This window comes from Bos mutus, chromosome 7 (genome assembly GCF_027580195.1).
Source record: "Bos mutus isolate GX-2022 chromosome 7, NWIPB_WYAK_1.1, whole genome shotgun sequence".
Classification (NCBI taxonomy): Eukaryota; Metazoa; Chordata; class Mammalia; order Artiodactyla; family Bovidae; genus Bos; species Bos mutus.
The window spans coordinates 83,215,678-83,238,775 of NC_091623.1; the positions used below are offsets into that span (position 1 = coordinate 83,215,678).

Sequence of the window (23,098 nt, forward strand, 5' to 3'; positions counted from 1 at the left end):
GGCCCAGTATCTGCGAGCCAGCCGCCAGGCAAGGGTGTGTCTGTGTGTGTCTGTGTCTGGCTGGACGGGTGTGTCCATGTGTGCCTGGGAACCACAGTGGGGTGGCGGGACCTGTCCTGCGGGGGGTGTCCATTGGGAGGGCCCACATGTGGGGGTGACAGCACACGTCCAAACGGGGGTGGAAAGGTCCATGTGCAGCTGTGGGGCAGACACGGGTGTCCACAGTCACGCAGGTCCAGGTGGGGGGCTGTGTGGTGTGTCTGTGTCTCTTGGGGTGGGGTGAATCCTGCTAGTGTCTGCCATGGAGCCTCCTCCAGAGGGGGTGTCTGGCATCTCTATCCAGGCTGCAGTTGCCATGGCCCTGGTGCTGTGCCACTTTCTCTTTCTCCCCCAGGAGGGGCCTCTGAGGATCCCCGTGGCCACTATAGCCTTTGCCCTGTTAGGCCATGCCCCCAACCTCACCCCCTTGCTTCCAATGTGGATCTTCTGGACTTGTGAGGTCCCCACCTAGGGAGGGGCTCCCCCAGCCCCAGGGCTGCCAACTCTGGATGGGGTGGACCACGTCCTCCTTCTGTTATTGTTGTTTAATTTTTATTTATTTTGGCTGTGCTGGGTCTTTGTTGTTGCGTGCGGGCTTCGCATTGTAGCAGCTTCTCTTGTTGCAGAGCATAGGCTCTGGGCGCACGGGCTTCAGTAGTAGTGGAGTACGGGCTTAGTTGCCCCACCAGCATATGGGATCTTCCCCAACTATGGATTGAACCAGTGTCCTTTGCATTGCAAGGCAGATTCTTAACCATTGGACCACACTGGGAAAGCCTCTTGTTCTTTATCCCCCCTCATTTAGGATGAGCCCCATAAGTTCTTCCCCAGGACTCCAGCCGGCCCTGGGTCCTCACTGAAGGCTGGAACCAATGTGAACTGTCCCCCTCCTGCTAGGCCACCATGCCTGGCACTGGGGGAGCCGGGCCTTGGCCTGGAAACCGACTGCGTCCGTCAGTCTCCACGTCTCTAGTTTCTGTCTCCCCCTCATGGCTCTCTTTCCTTTCTTGTCTCTGATCTCCAACCCCAATGCCCCTCTGCCCATCCTGCCCCCATCACCATGTAATTACTCATCTGCCCTTTTCCTGGGAGCGCCTGGGGACAGTGTGCATGGCCCCAGCTGCCACCTCTCCCGGCCTGGTGGCTGCTGCCCCACCTGGCACTCTGCCCAGCCAGCAGCCCGCCCAGCCCCTCCCTGTGCCCTCTGGCAGGTCCATGTGCCCGCTGACAGGGTGCTGGATTCTTAGACTGGAAGTGGGGCCCTAGGGCACTTCTGGGGTTATTGTGGGTGGGTTTTTTTTTTTTTTTTGGCCACTTAGTATGCTTTCCAGGATCTTACTTCCCCAACCAGGGATTGAACCGGCACCCTTGGCAGTGGTAGTGCTGAGTCCTAACCACTGAAGTCCTGGGGGTTATTCCTTTATTCCATGCCATGGCTATCTGGGGGAGCCCAGCCCGGCTGATGTAGGTGGCAGCTGGGGAGGTGGGAGGTTCCAGGAGAGTGGTCCTCCCCTGCCATCAGGGGGCAGGTTTTGGTGGCACCTTGAGTCCGCTGGCCATTGTGAGGCAGATTGTGTTCCACCCTGGGCTCAGGTCTGATGGGAGCTCCTGCAGGTGTGTTTGGCAGGAACCCCAGAACCTGAGCCCCCCCGGGGCCCCTTCCTCTTGACTCCTGAGCAGGAGGCAGGAAGCAGCCCCCTTCCTTCCAGCCCCATCTGTGGGCGCCCCGGACGGTGGGGACCTGGTCAGCAGGGCCAGGGAGGGGTGGGACCTGCCCCCACAACTCTGCTGTGCTTCCGTTGAGTGAACCTGGGTGGGGGGCAATGGGCAACATCACTCCCTGAGCAGGTGGAGCTCTACAGGCCACTGGACCACTAGGAGGGTCCCTCTCCGCCTATTGGGGGCTGCCCACAGCTCTTCTGCAGGTACACGGACGGGGCTACTTTCTTTCAGAAGTTACTCCTGCACAATGTGGGTTTTTTGTTTGTTGTTTTTTTATCTGGCTTGCCCGAGTCTTAATTGTGGCATGTGGAATCTAGTTCCTTGACCAGGGATCGAAGCTTTGGGAGCACAGGGAAGTGTCCCCCAGGGTGGAAGTTTTAATTCCCGGGTGCCAGGCTCTGGGTTCAGGGCTCAGACTCCTCAGCTGCCCTGAGCCAGCAGCTAAGCGGTAACAACACTGTTGTCCTCGGGTTGTGGGGGTCCCAGGACCCCAGAACACAAGGACCATCAGGCTCATAACTGCAGGTGGAGGGGGTGGAGAAGGAGATGCTGGATTTTTCACTTTCTGACCCCAAAGCCTTTGCCCGGTGCCCCGCGCATGCCAGGTGTTCTTGGGCAGGGAGTCCCACCCCAACCCCCAGTCCCACCAGATTCTTGACGTGGCCAGAGGCGTCAAGGGGCTCTGTCCCGGGTCCCAGTCCCACTCTGTGCTTTCTCTCAGCACCTCAGTCTCCCTATCTGAGAAACGGGCTGCCACATGGACAGTGGTCTACTCAAGCCAAGCCCGTGGGCGGGGGGCTCCCAGGTGGATGGAGGCCGCCGCCCGGATTTGCATGTTGGGGCTGCTACCTTCCTAGAAGTTTCTCTCCTCTGCTCCCTGTTCTGGGCGCGTCCTCGATGCCAGGCCTGGCTGGCATCCCCAGCTGTTACACGGGGCCTGACTGTTCTCTCTGCACAGCCTGTTCCCACAATCCCCTTGTCCTCCCCCACCTGGATGCCCCAGGTGCACCCCTGCCCACTTCCCAGGTGGGAAGATTGAGGCTCCGGGGGCCCCCACTCACATGAAAGGCTGACTGGAGACCAGGGCACGTCCCCAGAACCTCGCAATCCGGAAATCCAGAAAGAAGTGCCTTTCATCGCTGACTTTGCGGTCAGGCTCTGTGACTTGTTTCTGGAACTTTTATTAATATCTGTGTCGTGGGTGGGGGTGCTGCGTCTCTGCTGAGAGGGGACACACACCAGTTGGGGGGGGCGGTGGCCAAGCAGGCAGATGTTTCTGCCCTGCCCAGAATCACTTCCCCAATTTCCTGCCGGCCGAGTGGGGCCCCTGCAGCCCTGGAGTGCTGACGGGAAATGAAAGGGCCGTGTGGCCCTGTGCCTGGGTTGGGGCGGGGCTGGCCCCAGGGGTCAGGTGCATGGGGAGGCCAACTTGTGGGAAGGGCCTGTCACCTTGTGGACACTATTAAGCCCCTGCTGTATACAGCAACAAGCCAGACTGCCCTTCCCAACCCTCCAGGGACCCTGGAGCCAGGGGCCCTGGCCACCCTTGGGTGGGATTCTGCTGCCCTTTCAGGCCAGGTCTCTCTTGGGTGCACTGTGTCCCCAGCATCCAGTATGGGCCTTCACACAGAGAAGGATGGCACTTGCCTGGCATTCCAGTGGTTAGGACTCAGTACTTCACTGCATTGGGCCCAGGTTCAGTCCCTGGTGGGAGAACTAAGATCCTATGGACCCTGCACCCCAAATGCGCAGTGTGGGCCCCCCCACAAGAAAACCAACAAAGAAGGTGCTCAGTTATGGCTGTAAAATGGCCTGACCTGGCCCTAACCTGGAGGGCTGATACTGCTCTCCCTGGCTTCCTCCTCCTCTGCCCTCCTCCTCCTGAGCCCCTGCCACCCCCAGAAGGGCTGTGGGCACCACACCAACTTCTGCTTACTGCCCACCCGGCCAGGTACCGCCACCTGCCACGATGGGTAAACTGAGGCAGACAGGGAGGGTTCCAGACTCCAGGTCCTTCCACCCCACCCCACCTCCTCCCACAGCTCGGCCATGGTCCTGGCTTCATCCATCTGACCCTGCCCCTCGGAGTCTCTGGGGAGAAGGGGCGAGAAGGGGCAGAAGCGCACCCCCTGGGCAGATGCTACGGACGGTTATAGGGCCCAGTGGCTCAGCAACTGGTGGGGGCAGCACCATAGCCAGACCGATACTGGTCACCAGTGCGCATGGAGCCCCGCCCCCCCGCCTTACTTTCACGGGTGCAGAGTGGACGTGAAGGGCGGGGCTGTGGGGATGCGATGCGGCCCCGCCCCCAGCCCTGCGCCCAGCCTGTGTGTGGGCGGTTCTATGAATGGGTCCGCGGTTGAGTGGTCCCCAGGGACCCGGCCCAGGCCTGGGCCCACCTGGCAACGGCTGCCCGTGCTGAGTCATCCCCGGCCCAGGCCTCCCAGCCCGATAGATAATGTGAGGAGGGGCTTTATCTGCCCGGGGCGGGGTCCCCCGGGGGACAAAGGGTTGAGCTGTGATGGAGGACACCTAGGTGGGTAGGAATGTAAGTTCTTCTTTAGCACCTGCTGTATACCAAGCCCACCCCCTGTTACCTGTTATGCCCTGGGGGCTGTCGTCTGGGTGGGAATGAAGAAGGGAAAGAAACCATCCCCCAAATAAGTGCAGAGTCACGTGACCCGTGACAGATGCTGGGGGTGGAGGGGCAGGGAGTCTTACTCAGGGTGTTGCCCTGGCTTGGGAGTCAGAGCAGGAGCCAAAGAGGGTTTTAAGGGTGGAGGAGGGGGACCCAGGTGGGGGCACCAGCAATGCAGAGGCCCCAGACAGGACCAGGATGGGGACAGTGAGGGGCCAGTACTGGGGAGGCGCCAGGTGCCAGCATCCAGGGGGTCAGCCCCACCCACCCAGCCTGGCAGGTAGGAGATCTGGCTTCTCCTGACAGAGGCAGGGAGCCAAGGGCAGCCTTGGAGCAGGGCAGACACAGCCTGATCTTGGTGTAGAGATTGAAAGCTCCCTGGACCCTCCACTCTGAGAAGCTGCAGGGAAATGTCATCTTGGTTGCTCTGAGGGGGGACGTTGAAGGATTAAAAGCCAGCTCTGGGGCCTTCTCTGCTCTTTCACTGCAGTTTCACTTTGTTTACTGGTGGTATGATGAATCTGTTTTTGTCCAAAACCCAAAGGATATAGAAATAGGTGAGATTTGTAATAATAGCCAAAAAAGGGAAGAGTCAAATGTCCATCAGTGGTGAATGGATGGACGCATGTGTCCCTCCACACACCTGGAATATTACTCAGCCACAAAAAGGAGAGAAGCCCTGACACTCACTATCACATGGACAGATCCTGAGAACACAATACTCAGTGAGAAGCAGACACAGAAGGACACACAGGGTATGATTCCGCTGATGAGAAACATCCGGAACTGGCAGATCCACAGACACAAGGAGTGGGCTCCTGGTTGTCAGGGGATGGGGGGAGGGCTCTGGGAGGACAGGGTATGTTTGGGGGGAATGGAAGGTTCTGGAACGAACAGAGGTGGTGGTTGTCAAACACTGTGCGCAGAAGGCCCTTGAATCATTCACTGTAAAACAGCTAATTCTATGGTACATGACTTTCACCTCCATAAATATTTTCTTTAACAATCCAGGATAAAGTAGGCGAGATTAAGGTGGCGCCCAGCCCTGCCTGTTGTTGCCTGGCTCCTCCTCCATCCCTCATCCCTTCCTAACCCTCTCCCGAGTCCTGTGCTCCCCATGGGGGTGGGGGGGTCAGGGGGGTGGGGTGGGGGTTCTGTTCCTCCCCCCACCACCACCCCATTGCAGCCTGGAGGAAGCATCCTTCTCTGGTTCCCAGGAGCTGTGGTTGGACACAAGTGTGAAAACAGGCCTTTTTACACCTGCCCCCAGCTGTGGGCTCTCCGAGCTGCATCAGTGTCTGCTGGGGACAGAGTTGTCCTGCTCAGGGCCTGCGGGAGTCTCCGCGATCCCGAATCCTTCCAGTTTCTCCTGATTTGAGTCCCTGTGTCTGCTGTCCAAGGACACAGCCTCACTCCCAGAGTCCCCCTGCCGCCCAGTGGCCTCTTCCATCCAAGACAGGGCCCCTCGGACTTTGGAGCCGCCTGGGTGGCAGGAGGGGGCCGAGCAGACACTGTTGAGGGGGCAAAGGTCCTCTCAGGGGCCCCAGGCGGGCAGTCTCTTTATAGCTAGGGCCCCCTCAGCCTTGGGCCTGACGCAGTCCTCTCCCTCAGCCCCGTGGGGACTGGGGACGTGATGTCTGGGAGGGGTCTCCCGAGTGTGGGCGGTCCTGGGGGCCCCTCCCCCCTGCATCGGGCCCCCCTGTGGATTGATAGAGGCCTGTCCTCCTTTTCCAGGCTGGCAGGTGGTGTCTCAGTGTGCGTGGTGCCCTGGCTCCTGAGGTGTCTGCTATCCCCACAGGGCAGCTTCCAGTGAGGGACCCTCTCACCCCAACCCCCACTCCCACCCCAATCCCCACTCCCACCCCCAGCTGCAGCCAGGGCTTCTGGAGGCCTGGTCAGCAGCCGGGTGGTGGTGGTGGAAATGCTCACCATTCGCCACAAACAAGAATTTCCTGTTTGCCCCTTGAGCAGTTGGGGGAGGGGGAGGTTATCTCACTTTTTCCTCCGAAGCCCCTCCCCCACCCACTACCTGAGCCTGGAGCCCCGAGCCTGCCTGGCTTTATCTGCTTCCTCCTGGACACTGGCCCCTCCACCCTCCATGGGGTGGGGGTGGGGGATGGGGTGGGGTGGGGTGGAGTGGGATGGGAGGGATCCCTCCAAAGATCCCTGCTCCGTACCCCCTCCACCCTTCTCCCACACCTGTGCTGGACCCCGAGCAAGGCAGGTGTCAGGCCCTCACGCTCATCCATCCCACCTCCCCAGGGTGGTCAGGTGTCCACTGAGAAAGCCATATGAGGCACCAGGCTGGCTTGTGTCTTTGCCTGAAAGGAAACTGAGGCTGAGGCTGGGGTCAGAGGATGAGGAGGGGCCAGGAAACTGCTCTCCAGGGGAGGGAGCACAGGTGGAAAGGCCCTGAGGTGGGCTCTATGCCTTTTGCTCCGAAACCATGATGTGGTCTAAAGGGGCTAAGCAGAGGGAGGTAAGGGTCAGCAGTGACCACAGGGGAAGTATAGTTCTCACTGGGGTGATGGGGAGATGGGAGACTGCAGGGCAGGGGAGGTGGGGACTGGGCTCTTTCTGGTCTGTGCCTCAGTTTCCCTTCTGTGAAGTGGGTGGTGCTGGGTAGGAGGAAGATGGACCACGGGCAGCCAAGCCTTGGTAACTAGATGACAGACAAGTTCCACCAATGGGTGGGGGCCCCGCCACAGCCCAGACAGGTGGAGGGACCACCTGGCCATGTCCCAGTGACCCCGCCTGGCAGGTAGAAAATGGGAAGGGAGGTGTGCACTTGGGAGCATTTTTGGGGACCCCCAGCCCAGGCCCACACATCCACACCCACATCCTCAGGCTCCTGTGCCCCCTTCACAGGTGGGGCTTGGGGAGGGCAGAATCTGAATCCAGCGGGGCAGACCCTAGGAACCCCCAAGATGCTTGTCTGCCCAATCCTGGGCCGCAGGTGCCCCAGAACATGGGTTGTGTCCAGACGTGTCTGGGATTTGGGAAAGAATGGGGGGATCCTGTCCCCAAGTTGTGGTGAGAAATCAAAGTCCACTTTAATGAGCACTTTTGAAGCAGCTGCTGTGTGCCCAATTCTAGACACTGGGAAAACCCCCGACACTCTCCCAGGGAGGACAGTGTGAGTCCATGTGGCTCAGTTGTGCAGGGGACAGGGCGAGGTGGGGTGGGGTACACAAGAGAGTTGCCCACAGTTGGCGGACCTGGTCCCAGTGAGAGCGCAGCTGAGGGGTGACCTCAGCACAGAGACCTGGGTGACAGGGAAGCCTGGGGGGCAGAGAGCTCAGCCAGGGCCAGGCCAACATTCCAGGCCAGAGGAGCTGCCAGGTCAAAGGCCGGAGGTGGGACCACAGCCTCTGGCGGGCTTGAGAAGCTGCAGGAAGGCCGGTGAGAGGTCAGTGGGGAGGGCCCTGGCAGGTCCTCCAGGACCACGTGGCCGCAGGGAGGTGGGGTGCCCTCAGCCGGAGGAGGCCCCGTGATCACAGCACCTGTGGCCCCAGCGCTCAGCTTTGGGGAGGGAAGAGCCAGGCAGTTTATCTTCCACCTCAGCCCCAGGGGGGTTTCCTGAGATTCTGCCCAACCTCCAGCCTGGGTTTGCAGCTCTAGGCATGACAGCACCTCCTGGGCCGGAAAGGAGCAGGGTTTCAGCCAGAGGACCCAGGTGGGCCGGAGGCCTGGGCGTGGCCAGGGAGGTGTCCTGGCCTAGCTATATGGCTTGAAAGCCTTGTGAGACCAGGTAGCTGGGCCCAGCAGCTCATGGTAGCGGGGGAGGGGGCGGACACCGTCCACAGCTCCCCCTTGGCTGGGGTTTGGTGGGCTGCCCTGGCCAGCTGACCAGGGCAGGACACACCCCACAGGGGTGTGGAACTTGGGGCAAGAGCCCCATAAAGCTGGGAGGCCTTTACTGTCCGTCTTTGTTGTCGGCTGCCCACAGCAACGGCCATTAAAGCTGCCTCCTCTGCCTGCTGCCTGGGGACGTGTCCACCCCCTTTATGACCTCACATAATGCCCCAGCCCGTGGGGGTCTGGCCATGCCACCACCTCTGCTCACTGTCTGGCCTGGGGGTTAGTGAGTGGACCCCTTCTAAGCTGGGCCGCCTGTGCAGGCAGCTGGTCTCTGCCCTGAAACTCTGTTTGCCCACTTGGAATACGGGCATCCTGATGGTGCCGGGAGCGCTGGGTGAAGCTGTTGTACTTATCAACCACTGTCCCTGAAAGATGGGGAAACTGAGGCAGGAGGGGTGCTCTGATCTCTTGTGGGGGCTAGGCCCGGAAAGGAAGGGGTTCATGCAGGGTGGGTCCCCCTCCACTGGGGTTGGGATCTTACAGGAGGAAGTGTTGCCCCTCGTCAATACGGGCTTGAGGTTGGGTGAACCCCACGTGAGCTTCCTGGAGCAGGTATGACAACTGACTGGACGGGACAACTGACCACACACCGGATGGCTTAGATCTACAGAGATCTTCTCGGTTCTGGAGGACTAGTGGACAGGGTCAGGCCATGGCAGGGCCCTGCTCCCTCCAGAGGCTCCAGAGGCGAGTCCTCCCACCTCTTCCAGCTCCTGGGTCTCTGGGCGTCCCTTGGCCTGTGTCTGCATCAGCCCAGTCTCTGCCTCATCTCCCCATGTATCTGCCTGTCTTCCTCTCATGAGGACCCCAGTCGTCCTACTGTGAAAACCTATCATGATTAATGACATCGGCAGAGACCCCATTTCTGCACAAGGTCCAGTCCTGAGGTTCTGGGTGGATGGAAATTTGAAGATGAACCCCCACAAGTCTCTTTGGTCTTCTCTGCCCAGCCTGGCCCATGTTGCGGCTGAGCAATCGGTTTACTTAACGAGCATCTGTCAAGCAACTGCTGTGTGCTAGGCCCCATTTTAGACACTAGAAACAAAACAGACAAACTCCCTGGGCAGACAGACCAGGGTGTGAATCATGGGCTCTGAGGAAGGGGTGAGGGGCCCACACAGTGCTGGGGGCTGTGTGGGCTGGAGTCAGGGGTGGGGCGGGGACAGCGGAGGGGCCCGGATGGGTGCACGCCTCTGGCCACCATAAATCAGTGCAGGAATGCAGCTGGCTGGCCTGGCCGGGCAGGGTGGAGACAAAGGCCGGGCCTCGACCACCCAGGGCTGGACTCCTAGCTCTCCCAGCCTGTTCCCTGCAGTCCCCACATTGTCTCCACTGCACAGACCAGGAAACTGAGGCCCAGAGAAGGGTCAGATGGCTAAGGGTAGCCTCCCCGAGGACCCTGCCTTCCCAGGCCCAGGGATGTCTCCTCCCACAGGAGCTGGGCCTTAGCCTGTTCTTAGGCCTTGATGACAGATTATCCCAGCTGGAGCTAATTGGTGGTTTCAAGGCCCCCCGCCACAGTCCTGCTGGCCCTGTGTCCTGGAAGACATGGGGGCACATTCCCTGGAGCTTAATTTGAAGCCTGCTATTTGCACTGGCCCTCCTGGGCAACCCCCCATCCCCCCTCCAAGCTTTGCTCTCTAATTACCTCTACTGGCTTCCCCTGCCCACCAGCACCTGGGAGCTGACAGTTGAGGCTAGGACACCCTGCTCTGCAAATACTGCAGACCTCCATAACTGGTGGACCCAGGCAAGGGATATGTAAGACAGAGCTCCTGAGAGTCCTGACTCTGTCCCAGGCCTGCCTCTCTGCCCTGCAGGAGCATACACACATGGCTTGGTGGACAGTGCCAGACATCCACCACCCTCATGGTAGCGATGGTCTGGGTGAGACAAATTGTGTCCCCCAAAATTGTATGTTCAAGACTCAGCTTGAGCACATACCTGTGATCAGAACATGACGTGGGAGTCAGGTATCTGCAGGTGTGAGCAGTTAAGGATGGAGATGTGGTGGCCCTTGGCCAGTGAGTGGGTGCCCCATGGGAAGAGGGGACTTTGGACAAATCCCCAGGGAGAAGCCACGGCAAGACAGAGGCAGAGACCAGGGTGGTGCAGCTATAGGCCTGGGGCACTTGGGCCCCTGCAAGCTGGGAGAGATGGGAAGAATCCCCCTTAGAGCCATACCTGGACTCCAGATGGCTGGTCTCAGAACCAGACAGGAATAAATCAATCTCTGTGGTTTAAGCTGAGCGTGTGGTCAGCTGCTACGCCACCCCAGGACAGTGTCTCATTGTCCTTGTCTGATGGCAGGGGCAGGCTCTCGCTGCCTGCTGAGCAGGACCTTGGCAGATGTTCGGACGCTGGGGGACAGGGCCAGGGCTGAGACCCCCTGCTGCCTCTCCTACTGGCAGTTCCCTTGACTAACTTTCCAAGTGATATGGACATGCTGCCAGCTCCGGCACCCGCTCACCCATCCCCTCCCTGCCTTCACAGCTCTACGAACTGGATGCAGACCCCAAGAGGAAGGAGTTCCTGGACGACTTGTTCAGTTTCATGCAGAAACGAGGTGAGGTCTGCCTGCCAGGAGGATGGGCCCTGCTGGCCATAGCCTGGGGCAGGTGTGTCAGAAAGTGAGCTCCCCATGGCTGGAGGCATCCAAGAGATGCCTGAGGAGGAGACACAGCCCTGCCATGGTGGCAAGCGTCTGAGAGAAGAGGCACCGTCTTGCCATAGGTGTCTGACAGAGGAGGCTCAGCGCTGCAGGTCTGGTTGGGGAGGCACAGCTGTGAGAGTCTAAAGGGTATGTCCTTGGGTGGGGGGGTCTCAGGACCCCAACCCAGAAGTAACAGTGCAGGCTTCCTCCCTTGCTGCTCCCAGGATCCCCCATAGCAGGCCTGCCTCTGTGTGGGGAACAGGGTTGGATTCCCAGGATGGCAGGCGCTGGGTGGTGGGCAGAAGCTCCTGGCGGACTGGAGACCAGCCTTCCTGCTGCTGCAATTGGTGGGAGGCTTGGATCCCGACCTCTCCCTGCTCCCACCTGGGGCCTCAGTTCCTCAGTCTGTGAGATGGGCCACCTGCACCCCCTGCCGTGTGGCAGTCAGTGCCCACATGTGCTGAGTGCCAGGGCCACGGTTATTATGCAAATACAGGGTACCAGGCCCGAGCTACCTCTGCCCCCTACCCCCACCCCCGGGGTCTGGCAGATGCCAGACACAGCCTTGCAAACAGGAGATGACCAGGGACAGAGGCCAGGCCTAGGGGGGCATTCAGGGAGAGCCAGGCCCAGAGGGCCCCCAGTATCCCCCTACCCCCAGCTCAGAGCTCCAGCCAGACACAGATCCTAGGAGTACCCACTGCACCGTGGGCTCATTTCCCTGATACCCCCATGCCCCCACCGTTCAGGGAAGGAAACTGAGGCCTGAGAGGCAGGAAGGGGTGGGGCCAGTGTGGGCTGCAGGGGCCAGCCAGGCAGCTTCTTTGTCCAGGGCCCCTGCCTGCCTCTCCCTGCTAGCAGCTTCTGTAAACACAGGCCCAGGCCGGAAGGGAAGGAGATGAAAGGGGAGGGGGCTGCGGCCTCCGCTTTAACCCCTCCTGTGCCAAGGGTGGAGGAGTCCAGCCCAGCCCAGTTATCTTCCAGCCCAGCTGCCCCCTATGTGGTCAGAGAGCTCCTACCCCACCCTTTATCAGCCCCATCCACACCTATCCAAGCCCCTCACTGTCCCCTCAACCATGGGGCTCCAAGCCCTTAGGCCCAAAGCCCACCCACTCTGCCCAAGACTGGGTTCCTGGTGTCCTGGAGGCACAGAGGGAATATGGTGAGCTGCTCTGGAGTGGGGTGCTGGTGAGGCCAGGTTCTCTGAGGCCCCAGCTCCTGGCCACCCGGGCTTTCAGGGTCTGTGTCCAGCCCTGCCTCCCTTACCAAGCCAGGTGCTCCTGAGGATAGGAAGCAACAAACTCCTATGCATCCCTCAGAGCCCAGCTCTAAGGCCCTGCTTTCCCACCTTCCTGTTGAACTCTCTATCTATAATTGGGCTGCAGGGCTTTGGGGCTCAGAATCTGGATATCGTGTCCTGCATCCCACAAGCCCCTTCCCTTCACTCCAGGGGGACAGTAATTCCTCCTTCCCCTGCCCCCATCACAAAGTCAAAGTCTCCAACTGGATGGTTCTCCAGAGTCTCCGGGGCTAGAAGTGGGGGAGGGGTCCTGCCTGCACCCCACCCTCCTGCTGTTTCCTTGACGACCTCTCCACCCTTCCTTATCACCCCCCTGCCCACTTCCATCAATGCCTCTCTGTGCTCACCCAGCCCTGCGTCTTCTATAAACATCCGCCTGCTGCTGAGCCAGGGCCCAGGGTCCTGGGAGAAGCCTAACTCAGAGCCTAACTCAGCATCCCGGGTGGGCCAGGTGGGTGCTGGGGGTGCCTCTGGGGCCGGGTGTGCCACTGACACCTGGTGTTGCTTGTCTCTCTCCTTCTTGAGCTGGAAAATGAAGTTGGGGGGGATCTGAGGCCCATCTTACCACCTCCCCTCCAGGCTGTTTGTTCCTTGGGGATTTGGCGACTTAGGAAGCAGCAAGGGTTGGCAGGAGGTGGTTCTGAGATGTCCTGCTGGGGCTGGGGAGAGGAAACCAGGTTCCCAGGTCCAGGGCACTGTGGTGGGGGCGGAGGGAGCAGTGGGGACAGAGGGGGCGGGAGCCAGATTCCATCTCTGCAGGGGAGGCAGGCCTGCCCTCAGGGCCACGATAGGGGCCCAGCAGCCTTCACTGTTGTTTATTGACACCTGCTGTATGTCAGCTGGGCACGAGGTGGGGTACTCCATGTGAGCAGGACAGTGTGGGGACCACAGACAGTAAACCTGTTATTTCACTGCCCAGGGGAGAAGTATAATTGGGGGCTTCTCCACTGTCAGGAAGGTGCCAGGCAGACTGACCTGAGACCTGGGGGCTCCCTTGGCTGGGAGGCACGTTTTCAGGGGCTCAGACCATCAAGGTGGGCAGAAGTGGAGAGAAGGCCTGCAGGGAGGGGCCCCTCTCTCCTGGCTGGCCCACCTCTCTGCTATCTAAACTGCAAAGTAGATTAACCAGCCCTGCTTCCCCACTGCAGAGCCCTGGGGGACCTGGAGGGAGCCAGCCTCTGGGAACACAGCGGAGTTGTTTTAGTAGCTGTTGGTTGTAGAAGGAATAACAGAGGCTGTGTTTCTCATGCTGGGCCCCCAGGTTGGCCCTGAAGCACCCCCTCATCCACAGATGAACAGCATGAACCCAGATCACTGATGGAAACACTGAGAGACACAGCTGCCTCGGGGCTCTTGCAAGCTGGGGTCTGACCCAGTGACCCTGCCCCCAGGGGATGCTGAGTGTCACACTGGGTGGAGCAGGGATGCTTCTTTACCCCGTATAATGCCAGGGGCAGCCCTCCAGAGGCCCAGCTGCCTTGGGTCAGCTGTGCCAGGGGTACCCATTCTCACTGATGTGCCAAGTGACAGCACCCCCCTCTCCACAGGGACACCTGTGAACCGCATCCCCATCATGGCGAAGCAGGTGCTCGACCTGTTCATGTTGTACGTGCTGGTGACAGAGAAGGGTGGCCTGGTGGAGGTCATCAACAAGAAGCTGTGGCGGGAGATCACCAAGGGACTGAACCTGCCCACATCCATCACCAGCGCTGCCTTCACGCTGCGCACCCAGTAAGTGCCCTCTCACACCATGCAGAAAGGACCCTAGGTAGAAAGGACCACAGAGCAGGGGGTCATGGAAAGTCTCGGCCTTTCGGCCCTGCTGGTTGAATGCTCAAGAATTAGCAGGTGGTGGTCGTGGGGATGGGACGTGCTGCAGGACAGGCATCACGATAGAGGGAACAGCATAGGTGAGGACAGGGGCTCAGAGGACCTGTGGGCATCCAGGCAGGGAGGTGGGGCTTGGCTTCAAGCAGACCCCCAAGGTGTCCTGGGTGCCATCCTGCCTCTTGTCCCTGCCCACAGGTATATGAAGTACCTGTACCCCTACGAGTGTGAGAAGCGTGGCCTCAGCAACCCCAACGAGCTCCAGGCAGCCATCGACAGCAATCGGAGGGAGGGCCGGCGCCAGAGCTTTGGGGGCTCCCTCTTCGCCTACTCGCCGGGCGGGGCCCACAGCATGCTGTCCTCGCCCAAGCTGCCTGTGTCCTCCCTGGGCCTGGCCGCCAGCACCAACGGCAGCTCCATCACCCCAGCCCCCAAGATCAAGAAAGGTGAGGGCTGCGCAGGGCCTGGGGCCTGATCATGATTCTCCTTTAGCCTGGCAGTGTGACCTAGGGATGGGGATGTCTCTTTCCCTTTCTGGGTGACCAGGAAGATAGGCCCCAAAGTAGGTGTGGAAGGGGGCTACCTACCCACCAGTGGTATGCCTATGGCAGATATTACTAGTCAATTGCTGTTCCTTCCAGCCTTGGCCCATGGCAGGCAGACCTCTCTAATCAATTTGTTTCCCCTAAACCTGTGCCCTTGGTGTACATCACGAATCAATAGTTGTTACCTCCAATTCTGTGCCAAGGTGGACAAGGCAAACCATGCCCAATTTTCCTATCCTTTGCTCATGGCAAACATTGCTGATTAATCACTCTTTTATTGTAGCATTGGTCCAGGCTGCTGCCCCTGGTTATCTCTAGTCCCTTGCATGTGGGAGACATTGCTAGTTGATCACTGTATTCTTTTCCCTTTGAGCTTTAAAATTCTTCTAAACACATGGTCCCAGTGTGGGTCATCAAACTGACTGTAATCATCCTTGAAGCTATTGCTCAGTGCTCACTGCCCCTTTCTGAGCCTAGCTCTCGTTATGGGTAAATATGCAGGAGATTATACCTTTGTGGAGTTGTTGGGGACCTTCAGTGTGTAAAATGCCCAGCGTGCAACACCCTAGACCCCATCTGTGGCAGACATTACCAGTCGATCACGGAGCCTCTGAATCCTTCCTAACACAGAATCACCAACAGCTCATGTGGCAGCCTGGCCTCAAGCAGGCTGGTGCACCTGTCCGAGGTCCCGTTTCTCATCTGCCACACGAACTGCGACTCCCTATGTCACAGACTTGGCCCAGGTATCCAGGGTGATCTCCCAGCACCCTGAGAATTCAGGGCTGGTTAGATCTAAGGTGAAGGAGATCTCACCAGTGTCAGCTCCTCCAACCTCCATGGACCTCTGTTTACCCCACCCCAGCCTCAGGGAGTCACAGCCATACCTGTGAATATCATTAAGCATCTGTTCTCTGCGAGCCCTGTGCTGGAGCTCAGGAGGACAGTGGGGAACAAAAGAGAGATCTGAACCCGATGGAGCTCATGAGGGAGCTGGGGAAAGATGGTTGTAATGGGTCTGAGGGGCTCTTTGGAGCCAAGAGTAGCAGAGGTGGCTGCAGAGACTCCAGGGCAGAGGGGCTGGCAAGTGCAAAAGTTGCAATGGGGTCCATCCTGGAGAGGCAGCCCCCGGCCACTAGGGAGAGACTCAGGAGGAAGAATTGGGAGAAGAGAGAGTGGGTCACAGTGGGACCAGTGAGTGGGAATGATGGGGTTGTTTGTTTCAACCGCTGGAGAGGAGAATGGTCCAGAGCTGGTTCTGGGCTTGGGCTGCATGCGTTTGATTTCAGCTCAACTTCTCTTCAGCTCAATGGCCTCAGGAAAGTTATCCATCCTCTCTGAGCCTTGGCTTTCTCAGCAGTAAAGTGGAGAAGAGGGTGTCTAGGTAGAAATGGGGCTGTTGAGATGGTTCACATTAAGTGCTTTAGACAAGATGTGGCGAGCTCTTCTTGCAGTTAGTATTGTATGTGTATGTAATGTGTGCTACTATGGTCTTTGTATAATACTACTTAATAATGCCAAGCAGTACTGTATACTATCACTAGTATTGTTACCATTATGGTGGTATCTGATGTCAGCCTGAGAGTAGAAAGGCTCTTAGCACTTGTGTTTGTTCCAAAATCTGTCCACTTCATCCCTGGAGAGGAAATGAGCACCCCATCAGGGAAGGTATTCAAGGAGGCACCTTCCTGCCTTGTGTGGGAAGCAGGGACTAAGCTACCTCCATTCCCTTCTGGCCACCAACTCCTCTTCTCTCCTGTCCAGAGGAGGATGCAGCCATCCCTATCACAGTCCCCGGCCGCCTGCCAGTCTCCCTGGCAGGTCACCCAGTGGTGGCGGCCCAGGCAGTAGCAGCCCAGGCGGCCGTGGCAGCCCAGGCAGCTGCCCTGGAGCAACTTAGGGAGAAACTGGAGTCTGGGGAGCCTCCCGAGAAGAAGATGGCCCTGGTGGCAGAGGAACAGCAGCGGCTGATGCAGCGGGCACTTCAGCAGAACTTCCTGGCCATGACAGCACAGTTGCCTATGAGCATCCGGATCAACAGCCAAGGTACCACCCCAGCACTCAGACCCTCTGTGCTTCTTGCACAAGCACAAGAGAAGGGCCTCATAGCCAACATATGTAAAGAGTGCCTACAGATCAACAAGAAAAAAAAGATTAACAGACCAGTACAAGGAATGGGCAGCTGGGACTCATCATGCATACTCAGTCGTATGCAACTGTACAACTCCATGGACTATAGCCTGCCAGGCTTCTCTGTCCATGGGATTCTCCATGCAAGAATACTAGAGTAGTTTGCCATTTCCTCCTGCAGGGGATCTTTCCAACCCAGGGATTGAACCCACCACGTCTCCTGTGGCTCCTGCATTGGCAGATGGATTCTTTGCCACTGAGTCACCTGGGGAGTACAACTTATAAACTAATAGGAAAAATTGTTCAACTCCATGTCTTTGGGGCTCTGCAAGTTAACTAGGGGATACCATTTTTCATCCATCAGAGTTTGATAATATCAAATATTGTTCAGGATGTGGTAGAAATGGGCCCCCTTGGTCCTGCTGGTGGGCGTGTAAACAGGTGACAACTTGGCAGTCTTTTTTTTTTTTTTTGACTGTGCCTCGGAACATGTGGGATCTTAGTTCCCTGACCAGGGATCAAACCTGTGCCTGCTGCATTGGAAGCATGGAGCGTTAACCACTGGACTGCCAGGAAAGTCCCGGGAATGTCTTTTAAAGATAGAAGATGTACTTGCCCCAGGACTGGGTGATTCTGCTTGGTATCTAGAGCAGAGTTGATGCAAGGGCTCAGGGAAACTCAGGTGTCCAAGGATGTTCACTGCAGATGTTTGCATGATGTCCCTAGTGTGTCCATCAGTAGGGGAATGAATGAACCAAGGCTGGAATACTTTGGCCATTAAAAAGAATGACATGATTTGGGCTTCCCTGGTGACTCAGACAATAAAGAATCTGCAATGCAGGAGATCCAGGTTCAATCCCTGGATCGGTAAGATCTCCTGGAGAAGGGAATGGCAACCCAGTATTCTTGCCTGGAGAATCCCCATGGACACAGGAACCTGGCGGGTTACAGTCCATAGGGTTGCAAAGAGTCGGACACGACTGAGTGACTAAGCACAAGCACATTGCTTAAGACTTGTAATCATGCTGTACACCTGAAAAACTTAACATTGTAAATCAACTATACTCCAATAAAAATTATTAGAAAAGGACTTCCCCGGCAGTCCAGTGGCTAAGACTTTCCACTTCCACTGCAGGGGGCACGAGACTTCCATCCCTGGTTGAGGAGCTAAGATCCCACCTGCTTTGCAGTGAAGCCAAAAAATTAAGAAAAAAAATTTTTTTAATTATTAGGGGAAAACAAGAGTTGTAATCATGCAAAAAAGCAAATTCAAGACAAATACATTCTTATTCAATAAGTATTTGTTGAATACCTACTGTGTGCGCTGCTGAGAGATCAGGTCTGAAGCTTTGTGAAGCTTCACATCTGGTGGGGATGACCCACATGATACAGCTCATTGCATGGGGGCTGGTTTTCGGTGACAAAGGGTGTTTTTTCTTCTTCCCGCAGCCTCCGAGAGCCGCCAGGACTCGGCTGCGAACCTGACCAGCACCAACGGCAGCAACAGTATTAGCATGTCAGTAGAGATTAATGGAATCATGTACACAGGTAGGCTGGCCTGGCATGCACGCCCACTTTGACCATGTCTTTCCGGAGTCCTGGTTGCCCCTCCGGTGTGGCTGGCTTCAGCCCAGAGCTCTTCCCTTATGAGACTAGAGTATGAGAGATAGTCTGTGTCTTATACTTAGCCAGGTGCTCAGCAAGTACTAAGTGCTCAGCATGGTCATATCACGTGTTGTGTACTTCAAAAATAATGTGGTCAGACCCATGACTCCTATAGGCCACCAGGTGGCAATGTTGACACAGAACAGCTCTGTTGCTGTAAAGACCCCATGAGGGGAGGCTTGAGGAAGTGGTGGTGTCCTGGGGGAGAGGGACTTTGCTGGGAATCGCTCAGGAATGGCTTGCCCCTGTCATGTGACCTTTTACATTCTCCACGACTTATCTCTCCTCCTGTCCTTGCACCAGGAGTGCTGTTTGCCCAGCCGCCGGCCCCCACGCCACCCTCCGCTCCCAGCAAAGGTGGAGGCAGCAGCAGCCGGGGAGGAAACAGCGGGACCAACAGCAGCAGCAGCAGCAGTGCAGGCAGCCAGGCAGGGCCGGCAGGGATGTCTGCACCCCCCACATCTACCTCAAACAACTCATTGCCTTAACCGCTACACTCCCCACCCTGGGAACCTGCCAGAATGGGCAGGGGGTCCAGGTGGGCCAAGCAGGGGCTGGGATGGCGGAAGATACGGGTGGGGAGGGGAGGTATCCACAGAGGAGCGACAGCTTAACGCCAAAAAGAAAAGAAAAATATATATACATATATATATATATATATATATATATAAAAGAAAATTTAATAAAACAGGGGAAAACCAAGGAACACTTGAATTACTCAGGTTTTGGACATTCAGAGATGAATTGTGAGAATATCAAAGGAAATTAGAAATGAGAGAGGCAAATGTCTACTAGGGCTCTCCTGAAGCCCTGGTGGACCCATGTGGACTGGTGTCTGGTTTCAACAGGCCAATCCTGTTTACCTCATACATCCCTGCACTGTGTTTTTTCATTTTTATCTGTTTTTTTTCTTTGCTTTTTTTTTTGTCCGTTTGTCACACACTCACCACACCCAGCTCCTTGTGTTGAATGAAACCCCTGAGCCAAGATCAGTTGAATTTTTTTGTTGTTGCTTTTGGGAACTGTTGTTGTTTTTTTAAAAGAAATAGTGAAATTCAAACTCTATAGGGTTTTTAAGAGGTTTTAGGGGTTTTGTTTTGTAAATATTCTATTTTATTCTTGGGGGAGGAATCAAACCTAGGAAAAGGATATATATATATCTATATATTTGTGTTCATTCAGGGAAACTGGACTTGAAAAAGAAAAAAAAAAAAGCAAAAAAACCCAAGTAATACCCTTTATTTTTCCCATGACTGATTTGGGTTCGGTTGTGCATTTCCTGTGGTGCAGTGGGCCCAGGACACTGGATGCCTGGGCTGGAGTCAGCAGAGCCGATGAACTCAGGTGCTGTGGGCTGGGCTGGGCTGGCTGGGGTGGGGGGTGCATGGCGGGGTCCTGGGGGAAGAGGGGCAGGGATGCTGAATGCTAGATGTCACCGGACTTGTGTTTCAGGCTGGGCTCCTCAGTCGGGAGCCCTGAAGTCTTAACTCAAAAGGAGAAATTGCTGGGGTGGGGGGTGCTCCCCTGCCAACCCCAGGCTCCTGTCTCAGGGATGAACACGGCCTGGGGACTGGCCTTGCCTGAGAGCACTGCTTCTGGGGATGCCATGTCTGGGGATGGGGGTGAGCCAGCCTTAGCTCAGGATGAGGTTTCTGGGGCCATGGCACCCTGAACCCCCTCACCCCACCCCACTCCCATTCTCATCTCTTTAACTTTGTCCCTCTAAATGCTGGGAGCCCTGCAGTGACTCGAGGAACTACAGGCCGAGGGGGCCCTGCACTCCTCCCCCTCCTCAACCCTGTTCCCTGGGTCAGAAGGCAGGCATTGGTGGCATGCAGCTGGGGGTCAGGGGCACCTGCACATCCGTCCTCCTTAAGCCCAGGTGTGCTTTTGGGGGCCCAGTTTCCTTCCGTCCATGGGACCAGGTAGTGTTGGCTAGGGCTGTGCCTCCCTCATGCGAGGTAGCGAGGTAGTGCTTTTTCACATCCGTCTGAGGGTGGGGGTGGGCTGGGAAGAACGCAGCTGTTCCCAGGTGAGCCTGGAAACTCTAATTGGACCCTGGAGCCCGGCCTAACCAGACCGGAGGGGTGGGGCGCCACCAGCAGCCTGCTGTCTCCCAACCCAGGCGTCATCTTGTTGCCTTGGAGACCTTGGGGGTGGTCCTGAGCCCCCAGTCTCATCGGGTTTGCCTTCCTGTGGGGTGAGGTGTGTCTCTGGGAGGGAACCCATTTCTTTGGTGTATCTCAGGGTTGCTGACGCCCCCCACCTTCCCAGGAGAGGGTGGCACAGGGCTTGGGCCTTTCTTCCTGCTTCCGGAACAGTCTCCCCTCCTGTCGTCTCCCACTGCAGCGGCACAATCATTGTGGGAGGGTGATCCTTTTGTTCCCAGACACAATCTGCCCCCTCTTGTTTGCCGTTTTCTCTTCTCTCTCTGCTCTTCCCTCACCTGACCCCGAGAGTGTGTGGGGCTGCCCTCTGCCCCCTACCCGCTTCCTGCCGGCCTCATAGAGGGGGGGTGTCTGCTGCGAGTTTCGGTTTCTACCTCAGGTCTGACTCTTGATGCCAAAACCCCCGCCCAGGTGCCCACCTCCCTAGCCTCCAGTTCAGGGTCCCACGCATGTGTGCTGTTGCATCGACCTGTGTCGCGGGGACCCGGCATCAGGGGACAGAGCTTCGTGCAGGCAATGCCCCACCCCACCCTGCATCTGACTCAGGGTGTGCCTGTGGTGCTGGGCAACGCTGATGATTGTAGGGGAGGGGGCATGGGCCCAGGAGGGGGGACCCACCAGCCATGGGAATAGCAGGGGGTCCTGGGGCCAGGAGGGACTTCGTCCTCCAAGGGGCCCTGCCTCTGCCTAGGTCGCTTCAATCAGCACCCCCACACTCCCAGCCCCACCGCTACCTATTGGTGTGGGTTTCTGGGGTGCACTTAGCACCCTTTATGCAAACCCGGGGGACCGGGGTTGAGTGCTGTTCATTCCTGAACAGGTGGGGCTTAGCAGCATGCCTTGGATGGGGACCCCCAAACTCAGGGTGGAGAGGGGCTCGAGGGGTACCCCTGATCTGCTGATGCTTGTGGACGGGCTGCTTCTAGAACCTTCCTTGTGACCTCCAAACTGGCCGCAGGTCTGTAGCTGTCCAGCTGGGGGGTGGGCGGGGGTGGGGGGTGGGCACGGGGTGGCGGGTTGGTTTGTAATAGTTGTGTGTTTGTACAGTCACTTTTCTCACTGTTAGCATTTTTGCCCACCACCATTTTTTTTCCCTTAATTTTGCTTCTGCATTTTTTTCTTGGCAAACACGACTTCAGCCTTTCATGCCTGACTTGTGAAATTTCAGTTTCTCTGGGGTTTGTCAGAAGGCGTGGGGAGCACGCCTGAACTCAGGTTAAAGGGAAAAAAAACTTCCAATAAAAAGACGTAAAACTACTCTCTACCTCTGGCTGGGCTCAACCTGTTGCACCTTGGCTGTGGCAGGGCAGCCTGTGACGATTTATTTCAGTTTTTGCAGGATATTCAGGTATTAAAAGGAAGGGGGGAAAAAGACAAAAAAAAAAAGTGTGATTTTGAAATTTAAACGAACACTGAAAGTTTACATTTTATAACATTATTATGCAGATTGTATTTAAACTTCAGAAATATTTAAGACAATTGTAACCCTGTAAAGCTGATGAAATATTAAAACAAGACAAAACACTTCTGACTTTTAACAGAAAACGGCTCCTCTGGTGGTTTTTTTTGGGCGTCGCCCCACCCCTACTCTGCTCCTGGTGGCAGGAGGCTGAGGGCCTGATGGTGAGGTCCCCCAGTGGGGACTGTGCCCCCCAGGACCACTAAGCCACATCCCCGATGTCCTCCAGTGGGTGCCATGGTGGGGGGAGGAGGGGACAGTGGACAACCCACCCCCAAGTCAGCAGTGCCTGGCCCTTGTGGGTGAAATGTAGGGACCCCCACACGCCCACCAGGAGGAGCCCAGGCAGTCTTGGCAGCCATATGGGTCCACCCAGCACCCATTCCCTAGCCTTCCGGCTGTGGTTCAGTCCACACTTCTACACTTGACCTGAGGACCCAAAGTAAGCGGACCAAGAGGCAGACTTAGCCCTGGGACCCTCGGGCTCAACACACCTGGGAGGGAAACACCTGAGCATTTTCTAAGTATCCTTTCTTCATCTACCTCTCGCCCCCACCCCATGAACAGAGGACTAATGGCCTCAAGGTCAGCGTGGCCAAATGGTGGGTAGGACTGGCCTCTTGCCACCTGGCTCCCCAGCATCCGCTGGCCTGGGCCGGTCTCTCCTGCCTGGGTCAGCCCCTAAGTCTGCATTGAGGGAGGAAAAACAATGTCACCCCTCCTGGTGCATGTGCCTCCCTGTAGCCCATTCACGTGGTCCCAGCCTCTGTGAACCAGGGGGACCTGAGGAACTCAGAGGACAGGGGTTAACCCACCTGCCTCTCAGAGCCCCCCTGCCCTCCCGGTCTCGGAGGTAAAGTAAAAGTGATTTTTTTTTTTTTTTAAGGCCTTCTGGGCAAACTGGATCGGCCAGTCCAGCATCTTCATTCCTCTGAAGAGGCCCAGAGAGGGGCCCAGAGGCCCTGAGGTTACACAGCCCCGAGGCTGCGGAGGGATGCAGGGAGGGGGTCGGGCCCCACCCCCTCCTCCCTAGCCTCTCAGATCCCCGCGGAGCCTCCCACTCTGTGCCTGTGAGTAGGCCGGGGGAGCCT

At 57.3% G+C, this 23,098-nt stretch overlaps 1 protein-coding gene across 5 annotated transcripts in view; it reads left to right on the forward strand.

Annotated features, from left to right (window-relative positions):
- The window catches only part of ARID3A (AT-rich interaction domain 3A), a 35,178-nt gene extending 13,244 nt beyond the window's left edge, over nucleotides 1-21,934 (forward strand). For all 5 annotated transcript variants that reach the window (XM_070374257.1, XM_070374255.1, XM_070374256.1 and 2 more), the window contains exons 4-9: nucleotides 10,754-10,826; nucleotides 13,761-13,944; nucleotides 14,239-14,486; nucleotides 16,350-16,631; nucleotides 18,165-18,263; nucleotides 18,684-21,934. In XM_070374257.1, the coding sequence (XP_070230358.1) occupies nucleotides 10,754-10,826; nucleotides 13,761-13,944; nucleotides 14,239-14,486; nucleotides 16,350-16,631; nucleotides 18,165-18,263; nucleotides 18,684-18,868 (1,071 nt within the window). In that variant the 3' untranslated portion in view covers nucleotides 18,869-21,934. The remainder of the gene's footprint in view (nucleotides 1-10,753; nucleotides 10,827-13,760; nucleotides 13,945-14,238; nucleotides 14,487-16,349; nucleotides 16,632-18,164; nucleotides 18,264-18,683) is intronic.
- The last annotated feature ends 1,164 nt before the right edge of the window (nucleotides 21,935-23,098 follow it).